This window comes from Gaeumannomyces tritici (genome assembly GCF_000145635.1).
Source record: "Gaeumannomyces tritici R3-111a-1 unplaced genomic scaffold supercont2.5, whole genome shotgun sequence".
NCBI lineage: Eukaryota > Fungi > Ascomycota > Sordariomycetes > Magnaporthales > Magnaporthaceae > Gaeumannomyces > Gaeumannomyces tritici.
In genome coordinates, this window is record NW_008804549.1 from 141,334 (window position 1) to 152,300 (window position 10,967).

Below are 10,967 nucleotides of genomic sequence, written 5' to 3' on the forward strand. Positions count from 1 at the left end.
CCCCCCACCCCCCCCCCCCCGGGCCGGCGGCAAGGATGCTTAAGCTGTGGCTGTTGGTTGGATATCAAATGACACTCACTCACTACAGGAACACTAGGACGAGGGATGGCATTGCAGCTAAACACACTATTTACTATCATCACTTTCCCGCCAAAAACAAACAGTATCAAATATCAAAAACCACCCAGTAGAAACACTAAGCCATCGTCATGCGTCGTATCCACATCCGAGCGTCCCCACTCACAGCATGAGCACGGACCCAAGAACGGCCGCGATAGCCATGCCAATCACGGGGATGGCAGCCGACGTCGCGCTACCGGGGATGGGGTTGCCGTTGCCACCCGCGGCCGTCGCCGACCCCGGCGTCGCGGACGACTGCCGGCCGCCGCTGCCGCTCGCGGGGCCGGTGGTTGTAGGTTTTCCGCCGCCAGTGGTGCCGCTGGCGGGCGGCGGGGTGGCGGCCGAGCCGGGCACGTACGTCGTCGTCAGCTGACCGGCGGCCGTGGGCTTGACGGCCGACACGTTGATGCCGTTTGCGTCGTTGGACTGGCTGGGCGAGTAGTTCTGGGCCGCGAAGCCGCACTTGCGCATGATCTTGTCGATGTCTGGAGAGAAGAGCACGTGTTAGGCCGACAGCCACGATACAAACTACAACTGCTACCAGCATGGGAGGGTCGGCGTCTTCTTACCCTTCAGGTCGTCCCTGTCGCGCGGGTTGCTCTGCGTCATGCAGCTCTGGCAGAGCGCCGCGAAGCGTGCGACGTTGAAGCTGCGGTTAGTGCAGACGCACTGGAGGTTGAGCAGCTCCTCGACGCGGTCGTCCTTGATGCGGTCGTCATCGACGTCGCAGATATCGGTTAGCTGCTTGACGGGCTCGCAGATGCCGCGGCACTGCTGCGGGATGTCGTCACGGCTCAGCTCCAGGTCGTCGTCGGCCCGGGCCAGCAGGGGGGCCATGCCGGCCAGGACGACAAGGACAGTATTGTGGAAGTGCATCGTGGCTAGGGATTTTGCCTGTGTGTCTCGGGGCTGGGAGATGCTGAAAGCTTATGGACGGTGATCAGAAAGGGCAGCGGGGAGGGACGAGGTGAACTCCAATAGAGGAAGCAAGGTCAGGCTGGCGATATCTTCTCTCCTCCAAGACGGCCGGGAGCTTGGGGAAGACAAGCCTCATAAATACTCCGGGTGGTCTTGGCAGTCCAGCCAAGACTCCACCAGGCCGTGGTTGAGTGGTCTTGACATTGGGCGGCAGCGCGATGCTGAAAAGATAGCCCGACAAGGCAGCAAGTCTATGGGTGGAGGAGGCCGCCGCCAGCGAGCCACCCGCCGCCCCTGCTCGAGGGCTGGCAAGTCCCGAAGAGGCAGAGAGATGCAACGGCGGCGACAGGGAAAAAAAAAGGGGGGGCATGATGGGAACCTCTATGCGCTGGCCTTCGTTACGTTAAACAGAAGCTTCTTTCTCGGGCTGTCCTGGCCTTCTCTCCCCAGTCTCTCCGGCTCTCCAGTCAATCGACGCCTTGGCTGACCGGCACTTTGCAAACGCGTAACCCTTTCTGGCTGGCGATCGCCGCGCGCCCCGCGTTGTCGATCGATGTAGCCCCGTGAGAGTCAAGAAGTGGCGGTGGAGGGGGCCGACGAAAATCAGATGCAGGGGCCATCGCTGCGTGCATGAAAGGGGCCATCGTCCTCTACCGAGAAGATCCCATCCGATTCATTCACTGTGGAATGTCGAAGAAGAGGAGAGAATAACAACAAAGAAGCCCATCCTTGGCACGGGTCCTTGGGCGTTCGCGATGTCTGATGGACGCCCAAGTGTCTGTCCACGGTATCAGCGAACGAGGCGCAACTCCACGCGTCGTCCCGCAAGGCTGGCTACATCGCCAGCAGCTGTCGTCGTGTCTGGGCCGAGAAAGAAAAAAAAAAGGCCCGGCTTCCAGAAAAATTGCGGCCTTGATTTCAAACTTTGAACGGGGGCCATCCCTGGCACGACATGGCATCGTCACCAATGCTCAGCCACAAAAAGCGGGTGGGAAAGGGCAGTGGCACCCTTGACGGCAGACGGGAAACATAAAGTGATTGGGCCGCCGCATTCAGCTTTTACACAACGCCAAGCTGCTTCTCTGTGGTCCTGCCCCTTGCATCGTGTTTCAGCACCTCCTCTGACATTTCAATCGTCACTTCCGACCTTGGCGTTGACGTACCCGGTGCCCTTGGCGGGCGCGCCATCAACTGCCGGTCGATCGCCTGACCAAAAGGGAAAGCCCGGACCTGCGGATGTGCCCGACAGGGGCTGGCGGGCCAGAGAAAAAAAAGACCATGAGGAAGCCTATGAGGTCGCGTGCTACGTCAGCCAGGCTTGCGCCTCTGCCCATCATTCGTCTGTGTAGAGTAAGGACGCGTGGAGGTTTCGCCTCTTTCCCTTTCACGTCCGGCCTGACTTTGGCAAGGCAGTTTTGTCGCTCTTTCTTCGTTGGCGATGACTGGGCCCAGTCTCTCCCTTGTCTGCTCGCCAACCAGCACAGAAAGAGACGAAAGCAGCACCATCCCACAAATGACGTAGACAAAGGAACGACTGGTGTCACGGCAGGTCAGCACAACAGGTGAGCATACAGTAAGAGCCGAGTTGCCCACCAATTCTGTAGCACCCGGATGAAGGGGATTGGTAGCATATACTTGAATGGTAGTATTGGTTCAAAAATATGTAGATCTAATAGTGACCCCGGACTGCGGTGGTGTCACGGTCGAATCTGTAAAAGGGAACGGAAACAAACGCCAGAGATGTGGAAGAAAACTAGAAGGAGCTGCTAGACCCTCTACTGCGCCTCGCCAAAGCACGTCTCCATGATGATGCCCGTGATCTGGTAGGGGTCTGCGTTGGACGCCGGCCGGCGATCCTCGAAGTAGCCGTATCCCTTGGCGGCACACTCGCGCGGAATCCTGATGGACGCGCCGCGGTTGGCAACGCCATAGCTAAAGGAATCGATGGCGCCCGTCTCGTGCCTGCCCGTCAACCTCTTCTCGTTGCCTTCGCCGTACACAGCGATATGCTCCTTGTGACGGCCCTCGAGCTTCTTAATAGCAGCTTCGATATGCTTCATACCGCCCTCAACACGCATTTCCTTGGTGGAAAAGTTGCTGTGCAGACCGGCGCCGTTCCAATCACCGGGGATGGGCTTAGGGTCAACAGACACCTTGGCACCAAACTCCTCGGCGACGCGGTGGAGCAGGAAGCGGGCGATCCATAGGTGGTCGCCCATCTCGATGCCTTCACATGGGCCAACTTGGAACTCCCACTGGGCGGGCATGACCTCGGCATTGGTACCCGAGATCTTGACACCAGCAAAGAGACACGCCTTGTAATGTGCCTCAACGATGTCGCGCTGCACAACTTTGCCGGTACCCACGCCGCAGTAGTAAGGGCCCTGGGGTGCGGGGAAGCCATTTTCGGGCCATCCGAACGGGCGGTCGTTGAGGTCCAGGAGGGTGTATTCTTGCTCCAGGCCGAACCACGGCTGGTGCTCGGCGTGCGTCTCCATCAACTTGGCACACTCGTGCCTGTGGTTGAACTTGTTGGGGGTGCCATCGGCGTTCCAGCACTCGGCCAAAACCAGGATGTTCTCGCCACCGCGGAAGGGATCGGGAAAGACGTCGACAGGCTGCACGCAGCGTGGGGAAATTGCGTCAGTATGCTACTATGTACCCATACTACCCGACATGCTGCGGGTGGGGTGGCACCATGGATGCACAAACCTTGAGGTAGACATCAGAGTTGTCGCCGGGGGCCTGGCCAGTCGAGGAGCCGTCAAAGTTCCAGGTGGGGAGGTCGTCGGGCTTGAAGCCGCCCTGCTTGCCTTCCAGGGTCTGCAGAGGTCGAGTTAGAGAGGATCCCGTCTTCCATGGCATCACATGGTGGTGGGGGGTTTGGGGTCGTGATGGTGATGGTTGCTGGGCGGCATGCACGGTGACGTGACGACCAACAGCGACGTGGGGAAGATGAGCGATGTGTACTTGCCCTTGACTTTGACCTGACGCCGCCCTCGGCGTCGATCCAGATGTACTCGGCGATGACGGAACCCTTCTGGTCCAGCCTCAGGTACTTTTGGAGATTCTCCGTGTAGGTAATGTTGGCGCTCTTGGTAGCCTGGAATCAATCAGAGAAAGTCTCGTTAGCAACCGATACAACCGATACAACCGAATGTCAATCGACCCGCCCGTTGGCTGCGCGGCACCGGCAACAGCTGGTGCGGGGCTGCGAGGGGCGGAATGGGTGCAGCACGGGCGCTCGATTGGTGATTGGTGGGTGGGTGGCTGCAGAAGAGAAAGGCACTGACCATGATTGCGGTTTGTATAGCGATGCGTTGGGGAAAAGAAGAGGGGATTGCTGGCGATTCTAGATGCTGCTGGTTCTACTGCAGTAGAAGATGAGACTGCTTGGGTGAGAGTTGGAGAGGAATGGGAAGAAAAAGGCAATGCTGGAAGAAAGACAAAAGATAAGGGATCCGTGAGTCGGGAACCCACGCGACTTTTATCTGGCCGCGGGAGGGTGCCAGATGCAGGCACACCCCGCCAGTGACGATGTGAGAGGGGTGCTCAGCCATCCATGACCGCAGCCGAGCCGGCCCAAGGATGCTGTGGGGGTGCACACTGTGCCGTCGGTTTGTTCCATACCATGGCGGTGGCGTCTTGGAATGGCGATCAAAGGCTAGGTCAGAGGCAGGATCCAACACTGTGCACGACGCAGGGCCATGCCAGCGCCACGGACACAGTGTTCGCTTGTGGCCGTGGACAACGACTGGAGGTACCGTTTCCGAGGTCACGCAGGCACGCACGCGGGGAGACCGGGCCAGACGACCACGAGAGATCCGCCCGGTCTGGATGCTATCTCTGGCGGGGCGGTCTCGAACCGGCCAATATTGCAGATGGGACCCTGAGGCGCGGGATGTCGACGGGATGTCGACCGAGCCTTGATGAACTGGACCTTCCATGATGGGGCAAACACGTACGCTGTTTCGGAATAGAGCACCAGACTTGTACGTACCTACTGTGCTGCCAGTTACAAAGAGTGCGCACGAAAAAACGAGAATGGCATGGACAAGACACAAAAGAGCCAACGTGCTGTGCTACCCCCAACTCTCCCACTCAACCGGATTCAATGCCGGTTCACCGCCAGGCCCTCCAATAACGACGACTTCTTCTCCTATCAAGATGCGTGATTTTAACCCAGCTCCCTGGCAGTTGATTGGCCCCAGAGCGACAAACGACTGTTTGCACATGAAAGCCAGAGATAAAACCAGCCCCGCAGCTGAGCACCAACAGCAGCCTGCAGCAGTGTCTGCCTGGCAGGGCTGGGGACGGACCATCAATGTCCAGCCTGGGGTTTGACGGCCAGCCCCTGCAGGGCGCATCGGGAAAAGCAGACAATTAAATTGAGCCAAAAGACGATGCGGGGAAGACAGGCAGGACAGACAAGTCGTCAAGTAAAAAGTACCCAATTCGATTGACCAATGTCGAATGGCTGGGCTGGAGGCTATCGGACTGGGCTTGAGTGTTTCAATCTTCTCTCTTCCAATCGAGCTGCCACCGTCCACGCCGACGACACGGTGCTTCCCAGGGTGGAGGCCAAGGCCTGCAGCCGCGGTGCCTTATCATCAACGGCTGATTGGCTGCCCGCGTTTCCGTTATGCATCGGGCTGACCGTCTGGCCTGCTTGGGATGTGTAATGTGCACCTAGGTAGTGGCACTGTGTGAAGGTCACTCTCGCTGCTCCCGCCCGCCAGACAGAGTGAGGAGGGGTGGAGAAAGCATGAAGCGGACGTCGCATCGACGTCAAACACGGTCGTGCAGGACAGTCGGGGCCGAGATCTGCACGCCGGTCCTGCACGAATCTGGCGTCGACCGGCCGCTCCGCTTTCTCGGCTCTGCCGTGCTGTTGTGAGTCTTGGGCCCGGGAATCTGCAGGCGCTGCGGTCGGAATGGTCTGAACTTGGCATTGCGCCTCCAAGCCCGGCGGGAAATGACAGCACACACTACCTAAATATTCCGGCCAGCAGTGAGAGAGTGTCGGCTAAAACCATAACCGCACAGCATAACGCCAAACCTGGAACAAGGTCCAACAAACTCTCCCTGCCCAGCCGCCACGTCGATACGCCGGCGCCTTCTTCGGACACCAGTTGGCCCGACGGACACGGAGCGCTGACCATCGACACGCACGTGCCTCCGTCAACCACGACTCAGGCCCATTATTCTTCCCGTCTGGTCGACCCATTTCAACGGTTCCAGGGTACGTACGATGATAGCGTCCCGGCACCCACGCGCCAAGTACACCATGCGCCTTCAATCCAAAGCCCTTTCCGTTTGCTGTCCAATGACCGGTTCGATGGTACGAACAGGGGCGTTATGTTAGGTCTAGCGCTAGCCCTGATAGCTTGTCAACAGCCTGGTCTCGCTAAAATATGCGAGCAATTCCGAGCCTACACGTAATGCTGGTGGCCCTGCTGCCGTCGCTGAAAGGGAATGGCCCTAGACTCTAGACTCCGCCGACGGGACGGCTGAGGGTCAGTGGCCCGACTCCGTTGGCAGTAGGCCCTGGCGTGAGGCTTGGCCAGAGAACCACAAAAGGAGCACGGTGACAAAATGCCGGAATAAAAGAAGCTGCTCTGCCACCGCCAACCCAGCCGCCATGCCATCGCCCTTCTTCCTCAAGCAGCCGCTGTCACACCGAGAGCGACGACCCACCTGCCACAGCACAACATGCCATTTCTCTCAGCCTCCAAGAATAAGGGCTCCAAAGATGAGGGGCCCGATGGGACGGTGCCCATCCCTACGGCGCTGGGCGCTATCCCTCTGCTCGGGTCGGTGCCGCTGCTCGATCCCGACACCCCTATGGCGTCCATCTCCGAGATGGCTGCGAAGCACGGTACGTCATCGTTACCAAAGCAGGACCCCGCGTTTCGTCAAACACGGTACGTTGAGCTAACCGGTTGCTCAACCGCCCGCTTCCAGGCGAAATATTCCGTATGGTCATCCCGGGCAGGAACCCCCAGATAGTCTGCTCGACGCAGGCGCTGGTGAACGAGTGCTGCGATGAGACGCGGTTCGAGAAGACGACGCGCGGGAACGTGCTCGCCATCCTCCGTGAGGGCGTGCAGGACGGCATTTTCACGGCCAACGGCAAGGACGAGGTCTGGGGCGCGGCGCACCGCATCTTGGTGCCGGCCTTTGGGCCCGTCGCCATCCAGGGCATGTTCGACGACATGTACGACGTTTCGGCCCAGCTGGCCCTCAAGTGGGCGCGCCACGGGCCGTCGAGCCAGATCGCGGCCACCGACGACCTGACGCGCATGACGCTCGACACCATCGCCCTGTGCTCCATGGGCTTCCGCTTCAACTCGTACTACCACGACGACCTGCACCCCTTCATTACCGTCATGAACAGTTGGCTGCGCCAGGCGAGCGACCGTTTCAGCCGGCCCTTCCCCCAGGTTATGTACAGCATATTCGCCCCCGGCGCCGAGGGCGCCTGGGCCGGCAACTGCGCCGCCCTGGGCCGGACCGCCCGCGAGGTGCTCGAGGCCCGCAAGAAGAACCCGGCCGAGCGCAAGGACCTGCTGACGGCCATGATGGAGGGCGTCGACCCCAAGACGGGCCACAAACTGGGCGAGCAGACCATCATCGACAACCTCGTCACCTTTCTCATCGCCGGCCACGAGACCACCTCGGGCATGCTGGCGTTTGCGTTTGTGGAGCTGCTGAGGAGCCCGAACGCGTACCGCAAGGTCCAGGAGGAGGTGGACCGCGTCGTGGGCAGGGAGCGGCTGCGGCTGGAGCATATTCCGAAGCTCAAGTATATCAGTGCTGTAAGTGGACCGCCTGCTTCTGCTTCTCACAAGACGACCTACTCCCCGTGTGGTACTAACTGCCGGTGCAGGCTCTGAAGGAATGCCTAAGACTGAATCCTACGATCCCGGGCATCGGCGTCCGTCCGCTCAAGGAAGAGATCATTGCGGGCAAATACCTTGTCAAGCCCTCCGACAACTTATTTCTGGTAATCGGAAACTCACATCTCGACCCGGTTGTCTGGGGCGAGACCGCCAAACAGTTTATCCCAGAACGGATGCTCGACGAGAACTTCGAGCCCCTCGAGCGCAAGTTCCCCAACTGCTGGAAGCCGTTTGGAAACGGCATGAGGGCCTGCATCGGCCGCGCCTTTGCGTGGCAGGAGGCCGTTATGGCCATGGCGATTTTGTTCCAGAACTTCAACTTTGTCTCGCACGACCCCAACTACAAGCTCAAGATCAAGGAGGCGCTGACAACCAAGCCCGACGGCTTCGCCATGCGCGCCATGCTCCGCCACGGCATGACGCCTACGGAGCTGGAGCACCGCCTGGCCGGCGGCGCGCGCGGTGTTGGCACCACTAAGCTGACGACGAGCCCCATGTCCCAGATGCCAACCATCAGCGGCGTGCCGACTCCCGCCGGGGCCGAGGGCATGAAGCCCATGAGCATCTACTACGGATCAAACAGCGGCACGTGCGAGGCTCTCGCCCACAGGTTGGCAGCCGACGCGGCGGTGCAGGGTTTCCGCGCCGTCGCCATCGACGTCCTGGACGCCGCCAACGGGCGGCTGCCCAAGACGGGCGACCACCCTGTCGTGTTCATCACGGCGTCGTACGAGGGCCAGCCGCCCGACAACGCGGCGCATTTTGTGTCTTGGCTGGAGAACCTCAAGGGTGACGGTGAGATGGCGGGCGTCAACTACGCCGTCTTTGGCTGTGGCCACCGCGACTGGGCCCGCACCTTCCACCGTGTGCCCACGCTTGTCGATACGAAGCTCGCGGAGCTGGGTGGTGCGCGCCTGGCGCCCATGGGCGCCACGGACGCCGCCGACGGCAACACATTCCTCGACTTCGAGACGTGGGAGTTTGAGAAGTTCTGGCCCGCCCTGGCTGCCCGCTACAACATCCAGCCCAAGGATCTCGCATCGGCGCTCGAGTCGGCCGATGTGGCCGGCTCACAGCTCACAGTTGAAGTGTCCAACCCCCGCTCCACCGGCCTCCGCCAAGACGTGGGCGAGGCCGTGGTTACGGCGACCAAGCTCCTCACGGCTCCGGGCGCCCCTGCCAAAAGGCACGTAGAGATCCAGCTGCCGAGTGGCGTCTCGTACACGGCGGGCGACTATCTTGTCGTATTGCCACTGAACCCTACGGCCGGTGTGGACCGGGCCATGCGACGATTTGGGCTCGCGCGCGACGCGCACATCACCATCCGTTCGGGCGGTGGCCACACGACGCTTCCGACGGGGCACGCCGTTTCGGCGCACAGCGTGCTGAGCGAGTATGTCGAGCTCGCCCAGCCCGCCACCAAGCGCGGCGTGCTAGCCCTGGCCGAGGCAGCAGGCGCAGACGAGACAACCAAGGAGCGCCTGTTAGAGCTAGCGGGCGACATATACCAGGCCGAGGTCAGCGCGCGCCGCGTTAGCGTGCTGGATCTACTAGAGCGGTTCCCGAGCGTCGAGCTGCCGTTCGGGGCCTTCCTCGCGCTGCTGCCGCCGATACGGGTGCGGCAGTACTCCATCTCGTCGTCACCGCTGTGTGACGGGCGGCACGCGACGCTGACGTACTCGGTCGTGGACGAGACAGCCGAGGACGGGAGGAGACACCAGGGGATAGCGACGACGTACCTGGCGTCGCTGGGACCCGGCGACCACGTGCACGTGGCGGTGCGGCCGTCCCATGCGGCGTTCCACCTCCCTGCCGACGGAGAGCGCACACCCGTCGTCTGCGTGGCGGCCGGGTCGGGCATGGCGCCGTTCCGTGGCTTCGTGCAGGAGCGGGCGGCACAGCTGGGCGCGGGCCGGCGGCTGGCGCCCATGCTGCTGTTCTTTGGCTGCCGCGACCCGGCCGTCGACGACCTCTACCGCGACGAGCTGGACCGCTGGGAGCAGCTCGGGGCGGTGGACGTGCGGCGCGTCTACAGCCGGGCGCCCGAGGCCAACGATGACGAGGCTCGGGGCCTGCGCCATGTGCAGGAGCTGTTGTGGCGCGAGGCGGGCGAGGTAAAGTCGCTGTGGGAGGCCGGGGCCAAGGTGTTTGTGTGCGGGGGGCGGGCGGCGGGCGAGGCGGTCAAGCACGCCTTCTTCCAGGGCGTTGTCAAGGGCCAGTCGGAGGGGGTGGAGTTGGACAGGGAGGAGATGCAGGAGTGGTACGAGACGGTGCGCAGCAAGCGCTATGCGGCCGATGTGTTTGACTAGTGTATCCTTTGTCTGTACAGAGTATGGCGTTGGTGGTTGTGTGTTTAGAACGAACCTAGCGTCTGGTTTGCCTGCCTCTCTTCTCTCTAATATTCTTTTGGCTCCCCTCGCATAATCTTTGGCTGATGGCTGATGGTCTTCTCAACAATTGGCTAGCAAAACATGGGCCTGTCAATTCAACCCCTGCGCATGGACATGACTCGGTGCCGTTGTCAGCCACTCCTCCGCTAGCGTGTTGTGGAAGCCCTCAATGCCGGCCGCCTGCAACCTCGCGCCCCAAAGTGTCGGCGGGCATGACGAGAAACACATGCGGGAAAACACGATGGATTGGACGGCTCAGGTGGCTGCGCCCGGTAGCTTGTCGGATCGCTTCCGCGGGCCGGCCGCCAGCTGGCTGATGGCCGAGCGGGGTGGTGAGGGAAAATAGGCAGATGATGGGAATGCAGTTACTCGTGCGGGCTAAAAGCGCCTGCAATTTAACGGTCCTCCGGAGTAAAGTGCGGCGGGGCAATTCGACGTTTTCGGGGCAATTCGACGTTTTTTTGTAACATTTTTCCCCAGCCAAATTAGCTAAAAACCAATGTATCGCCGAAAAAGGTAATAGTTAGCCAAACTTTTGTAAGCACGGTGCACAGCCAAAAAACCATCGTAATTTTAACCCCGCTAATTTAGGCCTTGCGCTTTTGGGTTTTCCAGCCAAATTTTACCGAAATGCCCC

The 10,967-nt window shown here is 60.7% G+C and overlaps 4 protein-coding genes across 4 annotated transcripts; 2 read left to right on the plus strand and 2 right to left on the minus strand.

Annotated features, from left to right (window-relative positions):
* Positions 1–80: 80 nt before the first annotated feature.
* GGTG_09016 (hypothetical protein) lies at positions 81–2,221 on the minus strand. Its single transcript, XM_009226859.1, has 2 exons — positions 690–2,221; positions 81–605 (listed from the first exon to the last, which is right to left on the minus strand). Exons 1-2 carry the CDS (start codon positions 994–996, stop codon positions 241–243), a joined length of 672 nt encoding a protein of 223 aa, XP_009225123.1. The 5' UTR covers positions 997–2,221; the 3' UTR covers positions 81–240.
* A 380-nt stretch (positions 2,222–2,601) lies between these two features.
* On the minus strand, positions 2,602–4,546 carry GGTG_09017 (glutamine synthetase). The gene is made up of 4 exons (XM_009226860.1): positions 4,332–4,546; positions 4,013–4,141; positions 3,751–3,861; positions 2,602–3,656 (listed from the first exon to the last, which is right to left on the minus strand). The coding sequence occupies exons 1-4, from the start codon at positions 4,332–4,334 to the stop codon at positions 2,814–2,816; spliced, it is 1,086 nt and encodes a 361-aa protein (XP_009225124.1). The 5' UTR covers positions 4,335–4,546; the 3' UTR covers positions 2,602–2,813.
* Positions 4,547–5,803: 1,257 nt separating this feature from the next.
* Positions 5,804–6,523, plus strand: GGTG_09018 (hypothetical protein; the record flags this gene model as incomplete). The annotated part of the gene is made up of 3 exons (XM_009226861.1): positions 5,804–5,931; positions 6,132–6,284; positions 6,436–6,523. 3 exons carry the CDS (start codon positions 5,804–5,806, stop codon positions 6,521–6,523), a joined length of 369 nt encoding a protein of 122 aa, XP_009225125.1.
* Positions 6,524–6,750: 227 nt separating this feature from the next.
* Positions 6,751–10,695, plus strand: GGTG_09019 (hypothetical protein; the record flags this gene model as incomplete). The annotated part of the gene is made up of 3 exons (XM_009226862.1): positions 6,751–6,916; positions 7,003–7,856; positions 7,928–10,695. The coding sequence occupies 3 exons, from the start codon at positions 6,751–6,753 to the stop codon at positions 10,247–10,249; spliced, it is 3,342 nt and encodes a 1,113-aa protein (XP_009225126.1). The 3' UTR covers positions 10,250–10,695.
* Between the last annotated feature and the right edge of the window lie 272 nt (positions 10,696–10,967).

Bases quoted from the DNA above. Each gene is read 5' to 3' on its own strand.
- GGTG_09016 (XM_009226859.1), bottom strand. From the start codon at position 996: ATGCACTTCCACAATACTGTCCTTGTCGTCCTGGCCGGCATGGCCCCC. The intron at 606-689 runs GTAAGAAGACGC...TCTTCTCTCCAG, and splicing joins CGACAGGGACGACCTGAAGG to ACATCGACAAGATCATGCGC.
- GGTG_09017 (XM_009226860.1), bottom strand. The intron at 3,862-4,012 runs GCAAGTACACAT...CGACCTCTGCAG, and splicing joins GCGTCAGGTCAAAGTCAAGG to ACCCTGGAAGGCAAGCAGGG. The intron at 3,657-3,750 runs GTTTGTGCATCC...CGCTGCGTGCAG, and splicing joins ACTCTGATGTCTACCTCAAG to CCTGTCGACGTCTTTCCCGA.